The 22,228-nt window shown below is 41.1% G+C and overlaps 1 protein-coding gene and 1 long non-coding RNA gene across 5 annotated transcripts in view; one reads left to right on the top strand and one right to left on the bottom strand.

The window, feature by feature from the left end:
* Nucleotides 1-22,228, bottom strand: part of LOC117510360 — a 903,074-nt gene that overhangs the window by 227,485 nt on the left and 653,361 nt on the right. The window lies entirely within an intron of this gene.
* Nucleotides 1-22,228, top strand: part of kiaa0825 (KIAA0825 ortholog) — a 429,491-nt gene that overhangs the window by 10,335 nt on the left and 396,928 nt on the right. For all 4 annotated transcript variants that reach the window (XM_034170047.1, XM_034170048.1, XM_034170046.1 and 1 more), the window contains exon 2: nt 13,892-14,036. In XM_034170047.1, the coding sequence (XP_034025938.1) occupies nt 13,906-14,036 (131 nt within the window). In that variant the 5' untranslated portion in view covers nt 13,892-13,905. The remainder of the gene's footprint in view (nt 1-13,891; nt 14,037-22,228) is intronic.

Here is a 22,228-nt window from a genome sequence, read left to right on the forward strand (position 1 = left end):
TGTCAGAAGTGGGATTTGAACCCACGCCTCCAGGGGAGGCTGTGACCTGAATTCAGTGCCTTGGACCGCTCGGTCGTCCCGGCAGTCACTGCACTGAAGAAATACAGACTTCTCGCAGAAGAATTATTAATAAATTATAGAATAAATTATTAATGAAATATACAAATAGGTAACAGATAACATCAAAGATTACAATTTGTACTTCAGAATAATTTATTTCTTTAACATTAAAACATTAACCACTGTTTACTTCATAATTATTTGAACAGTGATGTTATTATGTATCATGATATATTTTGGATCCTGGAGCATATGCATTGTTACACCCCTACATCACATAGTGCATCTGCATGAAAAAAATCAGAGCTGACATCTTCGAGGAGATATAATTGGACTTTTGCATTTGGTCATACTAATTAATAATTGACTCATAAGTGCAGTTCTTCCTAAATCACTTAATGGATTTCACGTCTTCCGAAGAGGAAGCAGAGACTGGGGACTCAGAGGCGGACTCATCCATTACCCAGGCCGAAGTCACCGAGGTGGTTAGAAAGCTCCTCAGTGGCAAGGCTCCTGGGGTGGATGAAATCCGTCCTGAGTACCTTAAGTCTCTGGATGTTGTGGGGCTGTCTTGGCTGACACGCCTCTGCAGCATCGCGTGGCGATCGGGGACAGTGCCTCTGGATTGGCAGACCGGGGTGGTGGTCCCTCTGTTTAAGAAGGGGGACCGGAGGGTGTGTTCCAACTATAGGGGGATCACACTCCTCAGCCTCCCCAGTAAGGTCTATTCCAGAGTACTGGAGAGGAGAATTCGACCGATGGTCGAACCTCGGATTCAGGAGGAGCAGTGTGGTTTTTGTCCTGGTCGCGGCACACTGGACCAGCTCTACACGCTCCATCGGGTGCTCGAGGGTTCATGGGAGTTTGCCCAACCAGTCCACATGTGTTTTGTGGATCTGGAGAAGGCGTTCGACCGTGTCCCTCGGGGCACCCTGTGGGGAGTGCTCTGGGAGTACGGGGTCCGGGGTCCTTTGTTAAGGGCTATCCGGTCCCTGTACGACCGCAGCAGGAGCTTGGTTCGCATTGCCGGTAGTTAAGTCAAACCTGTTTCCAGTGCACATTGGCCTCCGCCAGGGCAGCCCTTTGTCACCGGTTCTGTTCATTATTTTTATGGACAGAATTTCTAGGCGCAGCCAGGGTGTAGAGGGGTCTGGTTTGGGAACCACAGAATCTCGTCTCTGCTGTTTGCGGACGATGTGGTTCTGTTGGCTTCGTCAAATCAGGACCTTCAGCGTGCACTGGGGCGGTTTGCAGCCGAGTGTGAAGCGTCCGGGATGAAAATCAGCACCTCCAAATCCGAGGCCATGGTTCTCGTCCGGAAAAAGGTGCTTTGCCCTCTTCAGGTCGGTGGAGTGTCCTTTCCTCAAGTGGAGGAGTTTAAGTATCTTGGGGTCTTGTTCACGAGTGAGGGACGGATGGAGCGTGAGATCGATAGACGGATTGGTGCAGCATCTGCAGTGATGCGGTCGCTGTATCGGACCATCGTGGTGAAGAGAGAGCTGAGTAGGGGGGCAAAGCTCTCGATTTACCGATCGATCTACGTTCCGATCCTCACCTATGGTCATGAGATTTGGCTCATGACCGAAAGAACGAGATCGCGAGTACAAGCGGCCGAGATGAGTTTCCTCCGCAGGGTGGCTGGGCGCTCCCGTAGAGATAGGGTGAGGAGCTCGGTCACTCGGGAGGAGCTCGGAGTCGAGCCGCTGCTCCTCCATGTCGAAAGGAGTCAGTTGAGGTGGCTCGGGCATCTTTTCCGGATGCCCCCTGGACGCCTCGCTGGAGAGGTGTTCCGGGCACGTCCCACTGGGAGGAGGCCCAGGGGAAGACCCAGGACACGCTGGAGGGACTACATCTCTCGGCTGGCTTGGGAACGCCTTGGGGTTCCCCCAGAGGAGCTGGGGGAGGTGTGTGTGGATCAGGAGGTCTGGACGGCTTTGCTTGAGCTGCTGCCCCTGCGACCCAACTCTGGATAAAGCGGAAGAAAATGGATGGATGGATGGATTTTGATCAAGCACACAACGGTACTACACCATGTGATTATGTATATGAAAGAAGAATTCTGGCCCAAGATCTAAAAGATAATTGGACTTTTGCTGTTTTCATTAATATATATACCATATAATGACATTAACAGAGGTTGACCAATTTGTTTATTCAGCCATTTCATAACAAAAGATTTACAACCACAGATATATAATACATGCAAGAAACTAGTAAGGCAGTGAGTGATCACAGATCTCTAATTAACTTTTTCAATTGCTGTTCCAAGAATGACAAACTAGCATACAGCTGATTTTACTCTTTATTGCAGAGAAACAGAACTAACACTGTACAATTTCTGCCTTACTGTAAATTATAGCTGCAATGGTATCACGGGATGTCATCAATGGGTATCATTAATGTACATTATTATGTCCACCAAGGATGTAATAAAATCATTTGCATTTATTTATTTATTTATTTGTCTGTCTGCTAGCAGGATTACTTCAAAACTATTAAGCCATGATATTAAGCCATGGAAGACTCCATTAAATTTTGGAGGTGATGTGAATCCGAATTCTGGATCAAGATTGCACTTTATATAGGCTTTGAAGGATTACGTCAAAACTACGTACTTCACAGATTCTCACCAAATTTGCACCACAGGCATAGGTGTTAAACTAATTCCAGAAAGGGCCAAGAGGGTGCAGGTTTTCTTTTGCTTGCTTGCCTCTACTGGTGGTTGGCTCTCACTGCGGTATTGTATCACTTCCTGTTCCAGAGCACAGCGGTGTTTTGTTGTATCTGTTAGCTGTTTAATCTGCGCAGTTAGATTGATCTAGTTAACTAGATAACGATTTGTTTCACAGTGTAATCTTCATGTGCCTTAACTAAAGCACTCCCTCTGCTGAATCACCTCTGAATTATTTACACATTATTCACTTTGTGTGTTTTTAGGAATCCGCTAGCTTAGCGCAGCTACTAGCTCTTAGCCGGTTTAGCATGGCGGCTTCTCCTGTCTCTCCCGCACTTTTCTGCTCTGGGTGTGAAATGTTTAGTTATTCCTCGGCCTCCTTTAGCAGTAATGGTACTTGTAATAAGTGTAGCTTATTCGTAGCTTTGGAGGCCAGGCTGGGCGAATTGGAGACTCGGCTCCGCACCGCACCGTGGAAAATTCTACAGCTAGCCAGGCCCCTGTAGTCGGTGCGGACCAAGGTAGCTTAGCCACCGTTAGTTTCCCTCTGGCAGATCCCGAGCAGCCGGGAAAGCAGGCCGACTGGGTGACTGTGAGGAGGAAGCGTAGTCCTAAACAGAAGCCCCGTGTACACCGCCAACCCGTTCACATTTCTAACCGTTTTTCCCCACTCGACGACACACCCGCCGAGGATCAAACTCTGGTTATTGGCGACTCTGTTTTGAGAAATGTGAAGTTAGCGACACCAGCAACCATAGTCAATTGTCTTCCGGGGGCCAGAGCAGGCGACATTGAAGGAAATTTGAAACTGCTGGCTAAGGCTAAGCGTAAATTTGGTAAGATTGTAATTCACGTTGGCAGTAATGACACCCGGTTACGCCAATCGGAGGTCACTAAAAGTAACATTGAATCGGTGTGTAACTTTGCAAAAACAATGTCGGACTCTGTAGTTTTCTCTGGGCCCCTCCCCAATCGGACCGGGAGTGACATGTTTAGCCGCATGTTCTCCTTGAATTGCTGGCTGTCTGAGTGGTGTCCAAAAAATGAGGTGGGCTTCATAGATAATTGGCAAAGCTTCTGGGGAAAACCTGGTCTTGTTAGGAGAGACGGCATCCATCCCACTTTGGATGGAGCAGCTCTCATTTCTAGAAATCTGGCCAATTTTCTTAAATCCTCCAAACCGTGACTATCCAGGGTTGGGACCACGAAGCAGAGTTGTAGTCTTACACACCTCTCTGCAGCTTCTCTCCCCCTGCCATCCCCTCATTACCCCATCCCCGTAGAGACGGTGCCTGCTCCCAGACCACCAATAACCAGCAAAAATCTATTTAAGCATAAAAATTCAAAAAGAAAAAATAATATAGCACCTTCAACTGCACCACAGACTAAAACAGTTAAATGTGGTCTATTAAACATTAGGTCTCTCTCTTCTAAGTCCCTGTTAGTAAATGATATAATAATTGATCAACATATTGATTTATTCTGCCTTACAGAAACCTGGTTACAGCAGGATGAATATGTTAGTTTAAATGAGTCAACACCCCCGAGTCACACTAACTGCCAGAATGCTCGTAGCACGGGCCGAGGCAGAGGATTAGCAGCAATCTTCCATTCCAGCTTATTAATTAATCAAAAACCCAGACAGAGCTTTAATTCATTTGAAAGCTTGACTCTTAGTCTTGTCCATCCAAATTGGAAGTCCCAAAAACCAGTTTTATTTGTTATTATCTATCGTCCACCTGGTCGTTACTGTGAGTTTCTCTGTGAATTTTCAGACCTTTTGTCTGACTTAGTGCTTAGCTCAGATAAGATAATTATAGTGGGCGATTTTAACATCCACACAGATGCTGAGAATGACAGCCTCAACACTGCATTTAACTTTAATCATATCTTAGATCTTGTTCTGACTTATGGTATGGAAATTGAAGTCTTAACAGTATTTCCTGAAAACTCCCTTCTGTCTGATCATTTCTTAATAACATTTACATTTACTCTGATGGACTACCCAGCAGTGGGGAATAAGTTTCATTACACTAGTCTTTCAGAAAGCACTGTAACTAGGTTTAAGGATATGATTCCTTCTTTATGTTCTCTAATGCCATATACCAACACAGTGCAGAGTAGCTACCTAAACTCTGTAAGTGAGATAGAGTATCTCGTCAATAGTTTTACATCCTCATTGAAGACAACTTTGGATGCTGTAGCTCCTCTGAAAAAGAGAGCTTTAAATCAGAAGTGCCTGACTCCGTGGTATAACTCACAAACTTGCAGCTTAAAGCAGATAACCCGTAAGTTGGAGAGGAAATGGCGTCTCACTAATTTAGAAGATATTCACTTAGCCTGGAACAAGAGTCTGTTGCTCTATAAAAAAGCCCTCCGTAAAGCTAGGACATCTTACTACTCATCACTAATTGAAGAAAATAAGAACAACCCCAGGTTTCTTTTCAGCACTGTAGCCAGGCTGACAAAGAGTCAGAGCTCTATTGAGCCGAGTATTCCTTTAACTTTAACTAGTAATGACTTCATGACTTTCTTTGCTAATAAAATTTTAACTATTAGAGAAAAAAATTACTCATAACCATCCCAAAGACGTATCGTTATCTTTGGCTGCTTTCAGTGATGCCGGTATTTGGTTAGACTCTTTCTCTCTGATTGTTCTGTCTGAGTTATTTTCATTAGTTACTTCATCCAAACCATCAACATGTCTATTAGACCCCATTCCTACCAGGCTGCTCAAGGAAGCCCTACCATTATTTAATGCTTCGATCTTAAATATGATCAATCTATCTTTATTAGTTGGCTATGTACCATAGGCTTTTAAGGTGGCAGTAATTAAACCATTACTTAAAAAGCCATCACTTGACCCAGCTATCTTAGCTAATTATAGGCCAATCTCCAACATTCCTTTTCTCTCAGAAATTCTTGAAAGGGTAGTTGTAAAACAGCTAACTGATCATCTGCAGAGGAATGGTCTATTTGAAGAGTTTCAGTCAGGTTTTAGAATTCATCATAGTACAGAAACAGCATTAGTGAAGGTTACAAATGATCTTCTTATGGCTTCAGACAGTGGACTCATCTCTGTGCTTGTTCTGTTAGACCTCAGTGTTGCTTTTGATACTGTTGACCGTAAAATTTTATTACAGAGATTAGAGCATGCCATAGGTATTAAAGGCACTGCGCTGCAGTGGTTTGAATCATATTTATCTAGTAGGTTACAATTTGTTCATGTAAATGGGGAATCTTCTTCACAGACTAAGGTTAATTATGGAGTTCCACAAGGTTCTGTGCTAGGACCAATTTTATTCACTTTATACATGCTTCCCTTAGGCAGTATTATTAGACGGCATTGCTTAAATTTTCATTGTTACTCAGATGATACCCAGCTTTATCTATCCATGAAGCCAGAGGACACACACCAATTAGCTAAACTGCAGGATTGTATTACAGACATAAAGACATGGATGACCTCTAATTTCCTGCTTTTAAACTCAGATAAAACTGAAGTTATTGTACTTGGCCCCACAAATCTTAGAAACATGGTGTCTAACCAGATCCTTACTCTGGATGGCATTACCCTGACCTCTAGTAATACTGTGAGAAATCTTGGAGTCATTTTTGATCAGGATATGTCATTCAATGCGCATATTAAACAAATATGTAAGACTGCTTTTTTGCATTTACGCAATATCTCTAAAATTAGAAAGGTCTTGTCTCAGAGTGATGCTGAAAAACTAATTCATGCATTTATTTCCTCTAGGCTGGACTATTGTAATTCATTATTATCAGGTTGTCCTAAAAGTTCCCTGAAAAGCCTTCAGTTAATTCAAAATGCTGCAGCTAGAGTACTAACGGGGACTAGAAGGAGAGAGCATATCTCACCCATATTGGCCTCTCTTCATTGGCTTCCTGTTAATTCTAGAATAGAATTTAAAATTCTTCTTCTTACTTATAAGGTTTTGAATAATCAGGTCCCATCTTATCTTAGGGACCTCATAGTACCATATCATCCCAATAGAGCGCTTCGCTCTCAGACTGCAGGCTTACTTGTAGTTCCTAGGGTTTGTAAGAGTAGAATGGGAGGCAGAGCCTTCAGCTTTCAGGCTCCTCTCCTGTGGAACCAGCTCCCAATTCAGATCAGGGAGACAGACACCTTCTCCATTTTTAAGATTAGGCTTAAAACTTTCCTTTTTGCTAAAGCTTATAGTTAGGGCTGGATCAGGTGACCCTGAACCATCCCTTAGTTATGCTGCTATAGACTTAGACTGCTGGGGGGTTCCCATGATGCACTGAGTGTTTCTTTCTCCTTTTGCTGTGTATGCACCACTCTGCATTTAATCATTAGTGATTGATCTCTGCTCCCCTCCACAGCATGTCTTTTTCCTGGTTCTCTCCCTCAGCCCCAACCAGTCCCAGCAGAAGACTGCCCCTCCCTGAGCCTGGTTCTGCTGGAGGTTTCTTCCTGTTAAAAGGGAGTTTTTCCTTCCCACTGTTGCCAAGTGCTTGCTCACAGGGGGTCGTTTTGACCGTTGGGGTTTTTACGTAATTATTTTATGGCCTTGCCCTACAATATAAAGCGCCTTGGGGCAACTGTTTGTTGTGATTTGGCGCTATATAAATAAAATTGATTGATTGATCAACGCCACCAGGTGATTTCACTGATGTACATCTCTTTGAGCAGATGAGAAGAGTTCATTAGTGAAATCACCTGGTGGAGTTGGTGGTTACAAAGAAAACCTGCACCCTCTTGGCCCTTTCTGGAGTCAGTTTGACCCCTATGGATTAGGGCATGGAAGAATCCACTGAATTTTGGAGGTGATCCGGATCTGGATTGGCAGACGTCAGAAATATCAGATTCCTCTTGTTCACAATATTTTAACATTTTATGGACTGAACAACTAATCAAAAAAAAAAAAAATCAATAGATTATGCAACTCTGAAAATAATCATTAGTAGTTGCAGCCCTACTGTAAATTCCCGCGTCCAATGGATCTGTCCACTTTTGTGTTATTTTCTGGAAGAAAGTCTTGCGTTAAATAGTGCAAATTGTATGTAATTTTGTAGCCAGGAGTCACACTTGGTAAATTAAAATGGTCACACTCGTGTGTGTGTGTGCGTGCGTGCGTGTGTGTGTGTGTGTATGTGTTCCCTTTAATCTAACATTTCAGTTTGAAGCAGTCATCATTTGATGTTGAAGCTCTGTCAATGACACAGTGGCTCACATCTGAGCCAGATTTCCTTGCAATTGAAGACATTGTCTTTTTTTTGACAGTCTATATGAATGAAACCAGTTTTCTAAATTGTCATATTCTTTTCTTTTAAAATTTGCTTTTTGAACTTTGCATATGTTTTTACATGAACAGACATGGAACTGTTCAGTGTTTGTGTTTGCTGGTTAGCTGATACTGTATGCGTTTTTGGCATAAGTAAGTTTGCTGAATTCTTGACAGGGGCTGAGTAAGTTTCAAATGCTCTTGTGTGAAAATATTGTCTTATTTTTCAAACTGTGCAATCAAATCATTGCTCAGCAGATTTTTAATATTGTTGAATGCTTTTGATTATTCCAGAAACCAGCAACAACAAGCAATATCAGGATTAAGTCATGTATTATTCATTCCCTCTGTGGAAGCTAATCACATAAGCATTTGTTATGATGATGTCGAGGTGTTGTGCAGCTGATTCCAAACAGTCTTATAAACATTTCAGAAAGATATCATGTCCACATATTTTCTTGCAGTAAAGGGGGGAGGGGGTTCATAATATGAAGCCAGATGAGACTACAGGCCCGTTTTAAGGATAAATGGCTTATGGCCTAAAGCGTAGAATGCCAATGATGTAGGGCGTGTCAAAATCCTTCAGTTCAGATTAGGAAGGGTGCCATCGCCAAACAGTTAAACCATTCAGTTATGATGCAAAAGATCACAGGTTGAAATCCCACTTACAGTGCATCCCGAAACTATCCACATTTTCTTATGTTACAGCCTTATTCCAAAATGGAAGAATTTTTTTTTTCCTTCAAAATTCTACACGCAAAATCCCATAATGACAATATGAAAAATGTTTTTTGAGATTTTTACAAATTTATTAAAAATAAAATAAAATAAGAAATCACATACATAAGTATTCACACCCTTTGCTCAATGCTTTGTTGATGTACTTACCTTTGGCAGCAATTACAGCCTCAAGACCTCTTGAATGATGCCACAAGCTTGGTGCACCTATCTTTTGGCATTTTTGCCCGTTCTTCTTATAGCACCTCTCAAGCTCCATCAGGTTGGATGGGGAGCGTCAAGTGTACAGCCGATTTCAGATCTCTCCAGAGATGTTCAATCAGATTCAGGTGTGGGCTCTGGCTGGGCCACTCAAGGACATTCACAGAGTTGTCCTGAAGTCACTCCTTTGATATGTTGGCTGAGTGCTTAGGGTCATTGGACTGCTGAAAGATGAACCGTCTCCCCAGTCTGAGGTCAAATGCGCTCTGGAGCAGGTTTTCATCCAGGATGTCTATGCACATTGCTGCATTCATCTTTCCCCAATCCTGACTAGTCTCCTAGTTCCTGCTGCTGAAAAAACATCCCCACAACATGATGCTGCCACCACCATGCTTCACTGTAGGGATGGTGCCTGTTTCCTTCAAACATGACAATTGACATTCATGCCAACAGGTTCTATCTTTACTCATCAGACAAGAGAATTTTGTTTCTCATGGTCTGAGAGTTCTTCAGGTGCCTTTTGGCAATGGGCCTTGTACCAAGAAGTGGCTTCCATCTGGCCACTCTACCATACAGGCCTAATTGGAGGATTGCTGGAGAGATGGTTGTCCTTCTGGAAGGTTCTCCTCTCTCCACAGAGGAATGCTGGAGCTCTGACAGGTGACCATCGGGTTTTTGGTCACCTCCCTGACTAAGACCCTTCTCCCCCGATCACTCAGTTTAGATGGGCGGCCAGCTCTAGGAAGAGTTCTGGTTGATTTGGACTTCTTCCATATAGGGATGATAGAGGTCATCATGCACATTGGGACTTTCAAAGCAACAGAAATGTTTCTGTGCCCTTCCCCAGATTTGTGCCTCAAAGCAATCCCGTCTCGGAGATTTACGGACAATTTCTTTGACTTCATGCTTGGTTTGTGCTTTGAACTGCACTGTCAACTGTGGGACCTTAGTCAGGTGTGCGCTTTTCCAAATCATGTCCAGTCAACTAAATTTACCCCAGATGGACTCCAGTTAACCTGTAGAAACATCTCATGGATGATCAGTGGAAACAGGATGCACCTGAGATCAATTTTGTGCTCCCAGCAAAGGCTGTGAATACTTAGGTACATGTAATTTCTCAGTTTTTGTTTTGTTTTGTTTTTAATAAATTTGCAGATATCTCAAAAAAAAAAACTTTTCACATTTACATAATGGGTATTGTCTGTAGAATTTTGAAGAAAAAAAAAAAAAAGAATTTCACCCATTTTGGAGTAAGGCTGTAATATAACAAAATGTAGAAAAAGTGAAGCGCTGTGAATACTTTCTGGGTGCACAGTAGAGATGGGCACTACCCATCATATGTTGTGGCCACTCTTTCAAGCTGTAGGACAACCCTGCCTTAACAAGTCTACAGTGCTCAAACATGGTTGGCTTATCCAGTTTTTTTTTTTTATGGGCATTTTACAAGTCAAACTGGAGATCAAGGAGCAATATGTTATTAAATGCATGCAAGTGAATGGTGTAGAGAAGTGTGGAAGCAGAGGTGTGTGGACAGGGCTGCTGATAATCAGCAGGTAAAAAAGATAGAATGTTGGGGGCTGCAATCCACCACAGTCAGATTATTATAAGATACCCCAAGTTCCCTGAAAAAAATTTGTCTCAGTGGAAGGGAATCTTGCGGGCCTTGCACTGGGCAAAATCCTCTAACATCCTCAATGTCAAACTCTCTGGCTCTTGCGTTTTCATTGGAGAGGATAGCTAAGCCACTCAGCCGCTCCTGCCCCGTGGAGCTCTGATGGTATGTCTTGATCATTTTTAATTTGGAAAATGATCTCTCAGCTCACGCCACTGTCACCGGCAACATCAGAAACAAGAGGAGTGACTGGGCCCAGACTCATCGGTGGTCTGCTGGAGCTGGCTGGCCATGCTGGATAATTCAAAACTTTCTAATTTAGTCCGCTTTACTCTCTTCTCTTTCTTTTCTGTCCTTGCTGTTATTACTGCTGGATTTATGTTTGGAGGAAGATATTTTTCTGTAAGATAATGAATCAGCTGCGTAATGTGGTTGATGTGCAGTGTACTTTTACGTGCACTTGTATGCACGCTGTGCGCAGTGCACGTCACTGTGATAATGTAAATTAGTTCAGACACATTCACAGGTCCTTGTATGTCCTAGGCCCCAGTGCGTTGGCACGTGCTGCATTTTCTGTCTCTACACCACTGGCTCTACCTGTGCACTATTGCACAGTTAGCACATGCTTTCTTTGGCTTTTATAAGATTGGAATGTGTAATTAGTGTATATTTGGATCAAAGCACAGACTTTTATGCACCTTCATGTGTATTTTGTAAAAGATACATTTTTCTTTCAATGTTTAACATCTGAACTCCCTGTAAAAAACTCAATCTTTGTTTTTTTATTCCACAAATTATTTCCTTTATTTAATTATTGCATGTGTGTTCAATTCACAGTTCACCACTGTGTGTAGACTAGTGTACATGTGTGTTGAACCCAATTTTTTGAGTCGTGTATGAGCGCTACTCTTAATTTTCCACAGGGTAGCTGTGTTAGACTTTAGACCTGCTTTTAGGTGGTCTAATGTGCAAAAGGTTTCTTGTGATGAACATAGGAATGCACCACCTTTGCACATTACGCCTCTTTAGACAAACATGCACATGGGTGCACAGTTGACTGCAGGTGCAATTGGCATGAAAGAAAAATGGTTGCTGGGTATTGAAACTGAAAATTGTGTTTGGTGGAAACTAGCAATGACCAACCTGGTCTCACGGCAAGTCGTGGTTCAGCAGCATGAAATATACATTAATTTATTGGTTTGTGATATTGTGACAAAAAGCGCCTCATTTTCGTCATGGCAGTACGAATTCATTCTAAGTCATTCCGTGATGCCTGCATGAAATTAAAAGTGAACCGGAGGGTTGGGGGTGGTTATGTTTAGGTTGGGGGGAAGGAGTAAGTTTAGGTTTATGGTTAAGGTTGGGATTAGGGGTAGTAGTAGGGTTTGTAATAGTGAGTTAAAAAAAAAGTCACGAAAACTTGACTCATTTTGTCACGGGAGCACGAAAAAAACTTGAGACTGGGCTGCAGTGACATTTGCATTGTGGTCTGTGGAATGCTCATGGTGGAATCTAGAGGCCTAAAGGCTGTCTGTAAGTAGACAAGGTAAAGTATAAAGAAGACAAACTCAGAAAATCGTACACTGTAGCAGGTGGTTCACGGTAAGAGTCAAGCTGTGCTCCTACATGGGCCTGCGTGAGATCAGTTTCAGCAGCATTTCGGTTTTTGAATATGTTTCTTTTTAATTTATTGTGTTTCCTTTTCGGCAGACTGTTAGATGTCCCCTTTAAAATAATGTCGACTTTAACTTGACATGCTGTAAGTGGCTTTAAAGCGGCGGCCTGGGGAATGGGCTGCTAAATATTTCAGGACAAAGTCATTACTGTAAATGGGCCTGTGTGTTAGCATAGCTGGAGTAGACAGGCAACGGCAACAGAGACAGAACAGTGATGTGTGAGCATTTCCCCGGTTTTAATAGCTGTGGAGTTGACGTCTCAGGCAGGCAGCGTCTCAGCGCCTGGCCCAGTTGTCCCTGTTGCCGCACAGTGAAACGCACTGGGGCTCCTCCAACATCTGCTTTGTAAAGAGCTAATGACAAGACAATGGAGACTGGATGATTTAAAGTACAGTACTAATGAGGCCCTGTGTGCTGCCTGGAGAATCCTGAGATGCACACTTCGAACAGACGATATGTTGAAGGACAGAAGGCAGACACCTAGCAGACATACTGTACATTCAGACTGTCTGTCTGTCACGGTGTTTTAGACAGATCTGTCTTGACACCACAAACACAAATAGACATTGTTGAAAATCATGCAAACACACTGTCAGGATCTGCTTGTGTAATTAAATTGTACGCTTCCTAATCCATGACTTGAAAATCTTTTAGTAATGGCTGTATATAGTGCCATTCTCACACAGTGGCACAGAGGGAGTGCGATGATGAGGGGAAACGGTGAGCAAGAAGAAGAGAGTTGGAAATAATAAAGGACAAGCTTAACTGGTGAGGCTGTCAGCAGAGGAAAATAATATTTGTCCAGCTGGACAGGCCTCCCTTTGTGCAGGCTAAATGAATGTTGAGCCTCCTGTCTGCCCTGTCAGGGAGAGTGGCATCGACTACACGCAGCAGCGCACAGTGCGGGGAGCTGTTTGGAGTTTGACAGGGATTATTAAAATCAGAGCACATGACGAGGAAGGGGCGCGAGGAGGCGTGTGAGAAAGCCAAATTGACACAGACACTCTCCATTACCTTCCACTTGACTCACGTTGATGACAATGTTGATATGAGACCCAGCACCGCGGCTCCGGCATGGGATTGGTTGTTAGCGTGAGCGTTAAGCATCACAGGGTAGGGGGCCAGCCCTGAGTTCTGACAGAGACGTAAGGAGATGAGTTGTTTATTTAAAGCCTCAACTGAAGAGCATCTCACCACATTGTTTATTTATTTGGTCTATTTTTCAGCAGGTGGGAATAGTTACAAGCTGACGCAATGCATTTTGATCAGGCCTGCCTGCGCTGATTTTCTGAGGAAAGAAAAGATGAACTGGAAGAGGGTGATGGAAAATAATTTTGTCAATAATGAAAAAAAGACATCGTTTTCTTGCAAGTGCAATTGATTTTTGCCTCCTAATAGGACTTCTGTTTGAAGAAAATTCAAATTATTATAGCTCTCGGAAATTGAATATAGTCCTTAGTAAAGTATGTGTGTATGCGAATAGTTTCTTGACAGACAGCTGTGATAATACTGTAACACTTTGGGTGTCTCAGTCATTTGGTGTCAATCTAACAACATCTTCAATGTAATTTAAACATGCTGCTGTATTTCCCTTAGTCTGGTTTGTACATATTCTGTTTTTAATACTCTGCCTTCTCTCTCTCTCTCTCTCTCTCTCAAGCTCTCTTTCCCAACATGGAGTGCTCAAGGGATTCTCCTGATGACCATGCGTGTGTGGAATTGTTGGTCCCATGTGCTTCCCAAGAGCTGGATGATGAACAGTTTCTAAAAGAAACAGAACAGATACTCAAATTCAGTAACCACAGGTCAGTCGGGGTAGCAGCAAAGTGATACTTTTAACATTTCAACGTGATTGTTTGACCTTTACTTGGAGGAGTTTTGTCACACCCCATTTCTTTGTAATTATCCCTATCGCATATAGTCACCTACGGCCACCGTTGGAGCGCACTATTATAGACAGGACTGAGCCAGGTAAAAACTGCCATTTTTTCCTGTCAAGGTTTTCCCAACGGATTCCGGTACTTCAGACCATACTAATCAAAATAAGATTTTGTATCATCTTGAAATTTGTCCAGAATCTAAGATGGCCACCAAAAAATCCATATGGCCACCAAGATACATAAAGTTGGTCCTAAGTGGTAGGAACTTGTCTAACGATCTGTTTTTTGTTTTTTGTTTTTGGCATGATTTGGTGAGTTATGATGAAGGAAATAACAATTAGTGGCTTAAAAATCATAACCAGGTGTTTCCATAATGCAAATCCAAGATGGCCACCGGGCGCAGTCCCCTAAATTTCAAAGTGTCATATCTCCTATTCTAGAAGGACTACGGCCACACTTCTGGTGTCTATCCATAGGTTTTTGTGGTCAAGGAATCCATTTCCGCCAGTATTTTGCAAATCGGATCGTGCAGTTTATCAGAAAATTCAATATGGCTGCCAAAGCCATTGCTTTACTATAGTAAATGGTCTAGGACTTGCTCAAAAGCTGATGTAGCAATAATTTGTGATCAAGGGGCATAGTTTGGTGAATTCATATTTTCAGTTCAATTTAAGGATTCTCGTCCCCTTTCTGAGTATTACATTGGCGGGAAAGCTTGTTATCTCTGATTTGCAAAATCGACACTCCTGGAATGTTAGTTTTTAGTAAACTAAAATCATCGAAATATCATTTACAAATCTGTTATCCAGTTCACAAAATTTTATGGCTAATTTACTGGTATAGAATAACCTGTTAAAAACTAAAGTTTTTTTATAAACAGAACATATTTTGACCATGCATTTCATGATTTTGTCCGAGGTGGCCAATTTGCAATAGTAACATTTTATATCTGTGTGTCTTTGATTGATCATGGGGCTGCTCTCTCCATTATTTTGGTGGGATAAATAACTAAGATTTCTGTGCAGATTGTGTGACGCTGTGATTTTATCAGAGAATGTTGGCATGGACAAGAAATAGACTTTTGTGGACGGCACGGCAATGGCAGCAAAACCGTTCTTTAGCCAGGGAGACAGTGAGCAAGAACTGTGCATTCTTTGCAACAGTTGCATTAAAGCGAATGATAATTTTTCTAAGGTGGCTAAAGATGGACTGAAACTGTATAGCAGACAGGTGGTCTGCTTTGTTTGCAATACAGTTACGCCAGATGATGAGAATGCGTATAATGATGGTGGCATTGGGAGATGTTCTGAGGACAATGCTTATGTCAAACTGGAACGCGCGATGGAAATGGGCCTGAAAGATGAAGGGCACAAACATCATGCTGCAGCCAACAGATTGAAATTCATTCTACTCTTGACCACCTGTCTGCTAACTCCCAGACATTGTTTCTGGCTTCACACAACTTTGTAGGCTTCAATACGAGTTCCCACGTTCCACGGGTTTGACTTGATGGTCATTAAACATTCGCTTGCAGTCATCACATTTCTGTTTCCTGATTCATTTATTTGTTTCCACTGAGATTCTTTCATTTGCAAAAACAATTTGAAATGTGGACTCATCAGACCACAGCACACTTTTTCACTTTGCGTCTACCCATTTCAAATGAGCTCGGGCCCAGAGAAGGCAGCGGCGTTTCTGGATGTTGTTGATGTTTGGCTTTCGCTTTGCATGGCAGAGTTTTAACTTGCACTTGTAGATGTAGCGATGAACTGTGTTAACTGACAATGGTTTTCTGAAGTGTTCCTGAGTCCACGCGGTAAGATCCTTTACACAATTATGTTGGTTTTTAATGCAATGCCGCCTGAGGGATCAAAGGTCATGGGCATTCAAAGTTGTTTTTTGGCCTTGCTGCTTACGTGTAGAAAGTTTTCCAGATTCTCTGAATCTTCTGATTATATTATGGACTGTAGATGATGGAATCCCCAAATTCCTTGCAATTGAACATTGAGAAAAATTGTTCTTAAACTGCTGGACTATTTTTTTTCATGCAGTTCTTCACAAAGTGGTGATCCTCGCCCCATCTTTGCTTGTGAAATGATGAGCCTTTTGGGGATGCTCGTTTTCAAAATGAGCAAATATTTGCACAAAACAATAGAGTTTATCAGTTTGAACATTAAATATCTTGTCTCTGTGGTGTATTCAGTTGAATAGAGGTTGAAGAGGATTTGCAAATCATTGTATTCTGTTTTTATTTACATTTTACACAATGTCCCAACTCCATTGGAATTGGGGTTGTAAGACATGGGAGCGACAGTGAAGTTTGTGAGCCAGAATGTTTTTGAAGAATTATTTCCTGGAGAATTCCATCTCTTGTGATGGCTGTCAGGTCAATAACACTTAAAGGATTGCAATGAAACATGCATTTCACGATGAGAATGCAACAGTTGCACAACAAATCTGCTTTTATGCTCAAATGCTCCTGCAGGTCTAGGAGCATACCCAAGGCCAATGCCTCGCCACTGCTTTGCATCCCTGTCTCTAAAAAGTTTATCTGTCACACCCAGTTGAAACATGGGTATTCCCTTAGCCTTGTCCAGTTGCTGGGGTCCTCAGCCTTTGTGAAAACACACACAATGGACATACTGTTATAAATAACATTCCCACACATTGCAAATAGTAGGGCTCATCTGACTCTCCCTGAATCAGGTCAGGCCAGGTCTGTGAGTGTTGCACATTTCCGCATCCACCACAACATGGAATGGCTGCGGATAATGGATGGCAACAAGCCATGCAGATAACCGGTTCACCCCATCCCCCAAAAGTGACCATCTTTCTGCCACAGCTGGGGTGTTCTCTTGGCCTTCTCCAGCTGCTGGGGTCATCAACACTGAGGCATCTGTGTGCTGGATCATGCCCAGAGACATGTGCCACTGAAGAGACTTGATATCAGACATTCAAATAAAAGTTAAACTAAAATGAGCAATTTCAAATAATTTTCTTTTAGTTTATCAATAATGAAGAAAAAAAATCAAGCAGCAGTAATCACCAGACCTAGGCACTGTATTTGAAATAAACTGACAAACAAGCACATTTTAATTCACATGTAACTTCAAAAGCACACATATGTGTAGAGACAGAAAGATGTGCCTGGTTTGGCTACATTCGTACAAATCCTACCTACAGGGTCCTGAGGACTTGTGGCCGTGTTATTTGACTTTTATAATGTCATAGCTGTGAAACAATCAGAAGGTAACAGCTTACATCTTTGGTTTAGTAATGTACATTTGAGAGTGAAAACAGCATGTCTGTCTCACTCACAATCACACCCACAACCAATCCATTTTTATTCCAACATCCATTAATGATCCATCTGATGGCAGGCATGTCTGTCAGATATTTATCTATAAAGAAGCATCTGTGTGTGGGCATGTGACTCGCATATCTCTCTGACCATTTGTCAGATCAACCTCAACTTTCGAATATGGCATGTGCATGGCACGATGATGTGCACCCTTGATTATGAAAATTTTGGGGATAAATTTTCAAAACCTTTATTTTGACATTAAACCTTTATTTTGACATTGTATCATTAATACTTCCAAGATGCCGCTGTCCGTGGCATCTCGCAAATGTAAGCCAACTTTGACCAAGAGCTGCAACTTCAGTGTTCAGGGTAACGTGAGAAAACAGACTGCAGGAGAATGACTTTTGAGAACAGCAGTCAGTTAAACGTGTTCTTTTGTTTGTTTGCAAATATTAGCAACTAACTGGTTTCAGCATTAAACAACATCAGATAGTTCATGTTGCTCACACCATTTCACAATAAAATGTTTTAATGCCAACATCCCAGCAAACACTTTCACTGTGAAAGGCATGCTGTCAGTGTTACTTGTGACTGAGTTTAACTTGACAACACTGAGGAGACGTTAGCTAAAATCTGCTTTTTGATACAATCGATGAATTTCCCACAATTTCTACAAAGCTTGAATAAGTACATGAGCTGAATAAAATCTTATATTTGCTGTGAGTTCAAGTTCAGATATACTGTGTTCAGGAGGTGGACTACTGAGATTTGTTGTTTTAAATATTCTAAATATTTTGATTAATTTTGTCTGAGTCTCTTCCAATAACCTGTTAAATAGGAATCCTGTTATTTTCCTATAATTGATAATAAAACAGATTTTTGAAAACAACATAAAATACTACATTCAAATAATAATATAATATAGCATATCAATCAAAACATCAATCAGTCAATCAATCGACATTTATTTATAAAGCACTTTACAGCACCGACTGGTGTCCAAAGTGCTTAACATTAAAACACAAATTCACAAAAATAAAAGACCATATAGAATAAAATTTAAAACAGCACATAAAAAACAGAACGTCACCTCCCCACTAAGCGTTAAAAGCCAGTTTAAATAAATAAGTCTTTAACTTAGATTTAAAAAGTGCTAGGTCAGGAATAGTACATAACTCAAGAGGTAGCTCGTTCCACAGTCTGGGGCCGGCTACTGCGAAAGCATGATCACCCCAGCGTTTATATCTTGACCTCGGAACATCTAAGTAAAGCTGGCCAGACGCCCTTAATGTCCTACTGTAGGTGCGCAAAGTTAAAATTCCAGACAAGTAGGGAGGTGCAAGGCCATAAATAGCTTTAAAAACAAACATTAAAATTTTAAAATCAATTCTAAAACTAACTGGAAGCCAGTGGAGTGAGTACAGGACGGGCGTAATATGCTCACGTCTAAAAGTGTTTGTTAAAAGACGAGCAGCAGCATTCTGCACCAATTGGAGATGTGCAAGAGACGACTGATTAATGCCGAATAAAGTGCATTACAATAATCAAGTCTCAAGCTGATGAAAGCATGAATGGCTGTCTCAAGATCACGCCTACTGAGGAAGTGCTTTATTTTAGCCAAAAGGCGAAGTTGGAAAAAACTAGCTTTGACAACAGAGTTTGTCTGCTGATCAAACCTCAAACAGCTGTCAAATATCACTTCCAAATTCTTGACAGCTGGTTTTACATAGTTAGCCAAAGCACCAAAATTTGGTGTTACCACATTTGGTATGCCAGAGCACTCAAACACCATGATCTACATTTTACCATCATTCAGGTAAAGGAAGTTTTGGGACAGCCACTGCTTTACATCGCGAATACAATTAAATAATGATGACAAAGCATTACTCCCATTAGTCCTCACAGGCAGATAGATTTGCAGATCATCTGGATAACAATGAAAGGACAGGTTGTGCTGAGTTATAATTGACCCCAATGGCAGAATATACAAAGAAAATAGAATAGGCCCAAGGACAGAACCCTGCGGCACTCCACAGCACAGAGGAGCAGTTGATGTGGAGAGGTCCCCAATCATGACAGAAAAGCTCCTGTCAGCCAAATATGATCTAAACCACTTAAGTGCAGTACCCTGAATGCCAATAAAATGTTCTAACTGGGAAACAAGTACTGTGTGATCCACAGTATCAACAGCTGCTGTGAGGTCCAACAGAACCAGTACAGCAGGATTCCCTGCATCCACTGACAAAGTGATGTCATTATGAACTTTTAAAAGTGCTGACTCAGTGCTGTGTCGCGATCTAAACCCGGATTGGAATTTTTCAAGGATGTGATTGTCTTCTAAAAATGATTGTAACTGTAAAAACACAACCTTTTCTAAAATCTTAGACAGAAATGGCAGATGAGACACAGGTCTAAAATTGGATAAAACTGACAAGACCAGGTGAGGTTTTTTTAAGAAGAGGTCTACCCACAGCATGTTTAAAAGCAGATGGAACAGACCCTGATCTAAGACAAGCATTGGGGCAATTCTACGGTAACGGAATTACAATCTGAGCTAATCTGTCGTGGTTAGATGCGATATGTCCAGATTTTGCTGCTGTCGTAATTCCGTTACCATAGAATTGCCCATTGATAAAAGTTAGGAGACCCGCCCCAACAGCATTAAAAAACCCCTTCAGCACCCTAGCTGGAACAACATCTGAAGGACAACTTGTAGGTTTTATGTGTTTCACAACTTTCACAACAAAAACATAGAACCAAATTACATAAAAAGTGCTTATTATAAACTCGACATGTCACTCAAATATCTTTAATTTGTGCCAAGTGGCTTTTGAATGTTTGTATAGGATCAAGATTTATATTATTTCTAACTCGAATGTTAGAATGTAAGTCGTCGGCTTACATGTGGCTCACATATCAATCCACATATTTCACAACAAACCTAAATGTCCCTGACTCACATTATCAATTACCCCATATGTTTGTGCTTCATGTACACTAACTGTGTTCATTCCTTCCTATATCTCCATTTATGTGTATATGTCTGACCATGTTGGATGAATGACAATCTTTTTCTTAAAATAACTGTATTTGTGTCTCTCTTTGTATCTCATTGTCAACCATAAAAAACTTTACATACTTTCTTTGTACACCCCACCTTCAAACACAGCCTCATATGTCCATCCATGAAAAATCTACTTAAGATCCCAAATTTCTATAGGAATATAAACGTACAGGCACTGCACTAGTTATAATATGTATATGTCGTGGACATGAATGAGCGAAGCTCATCAGCATCCTACCATGTCATTTAGGTCCTTCAGACTTTATTTTGAGTAAATGCTTCAAGGGAGCATTAGCATGGCAAAAACCTTTCAGCTGCAGACCCCCCGCCTTTTTAAGCATTTTTCTTTATTTGCCTGTCACATGCCTGGAAAAGCTCCTCGCCGTCTAACCATGTCCTTTAGGTCCTTCAGACTTTTTCAGTAAAATGGTTCTTGGGAGCATGAGCATGACTGAAACCTTTCAGCTTCTGGGGGGGCTCTGCCCCCTATACTCCCCACCTTTTTAAGCATTTTTCTTTTTTGCTTTTCAGCTGACCCCCCAATTACACCCCTCTTAACCCCCTGCCACTTTAAGCATTTTTTTATTGTAGATGTAAATTAATATTCAAAGTTTTCAGCGAGTTGACAGTAGGGCTGTACAATATGCAGTGTGGTACAATATGGCCAAATTATCGTATCTCAATATTGTCATATAAATTGCCATGTAAATGTCATTTATATACATGCTGTCCATATTCTTGAGCCACTTAGGTGAGTAGGGAGAGTTCCCATGGGATAAAAAAAGCTTTTCAACCTACCATCCCTGGTTCTCAAGACCAGGCACCTAAGTGGCTCTACTCTCTTTTTTTATTTAAAAAAAAGATATTTATGTGTACCTTAGCAAACACTAGTAGAGTTCCGCCTTAGATTTGGAATGTATAATAGAAGATATACCTTACTGAATTTTCATATCAGTATGATATGTGATATGACTGTGATTTGGCACAAAGTGCAGCAACAGTGAAAATTAAACATTTTTAAACAAAACAGTAATAATACCACACTCATTTTGCACTCATCATAAGGTTAGGATACTGTGCCCTCCAAAAGTAATGGAACACTTGGAATTTAACACATTTTAATTTGTTTATGCCATTTTAAATACTAGAAATACAAAAAAAAAAAAGAATTAAAATTTCTAAAATTATCTTCCTCAAACTCAAACTGAAAGCAAATCTCTAAAACTTGATAAAACCTGTAAATAATAATCAGTTTTATTCTCAGTTTTCTTTAGACATGTCAGGGGATGGAAACATGAACAATATGTCTTGGACTTTATTTATATCAATTATGAAGAAATATAAAAGTTTCTTTCACCAAAACATCAAATGTAGGCTTTCATCTGAAATGTACTTTCTGTGAAATTGTAGCTGAACTTTCAGGTCTTCTTTTTAAGAAAATCCTCCTCTACACCACTTCATCAGGAAGCTGGATTTTAGATTTTTAATTAATTTAGATCAAGTTGTGGAGATTTGCTTTCAGTATGAGTTACAGAACATAATTTTAGAAACAAATAAAAGTGTGTGAAATACCAAGTGTTCCAATACTTTTGAGGGCAACTGAGAAACACTGAGAAGCAGCATCTTACTTTTTATATATAGTGCAGCAGATAAGAGAATATTTAGAGTGGAATCCTGCAAATGGTGATACAAACATCAAATTTGGCACAAATAATCCATAGACATGAACTCTTTCAAAACAATAAATAA

The sequence above is a fragment of the Thalassophryne amazonica genome, chromosome 5, assembly GCF_902500255.1.
Source record: "Thalassophryne amazonica chromosome 5, fThaAma1.1, whole genome shotgun sequence".
In the NCBI taxonomy this organism is placed as follows: Eukaryota; Metazoa; Chordata; class Actinopteri; order Batrachoidiformes; family Batrachoididae; genus Thalassophryne; species Thalassophryne amazonica.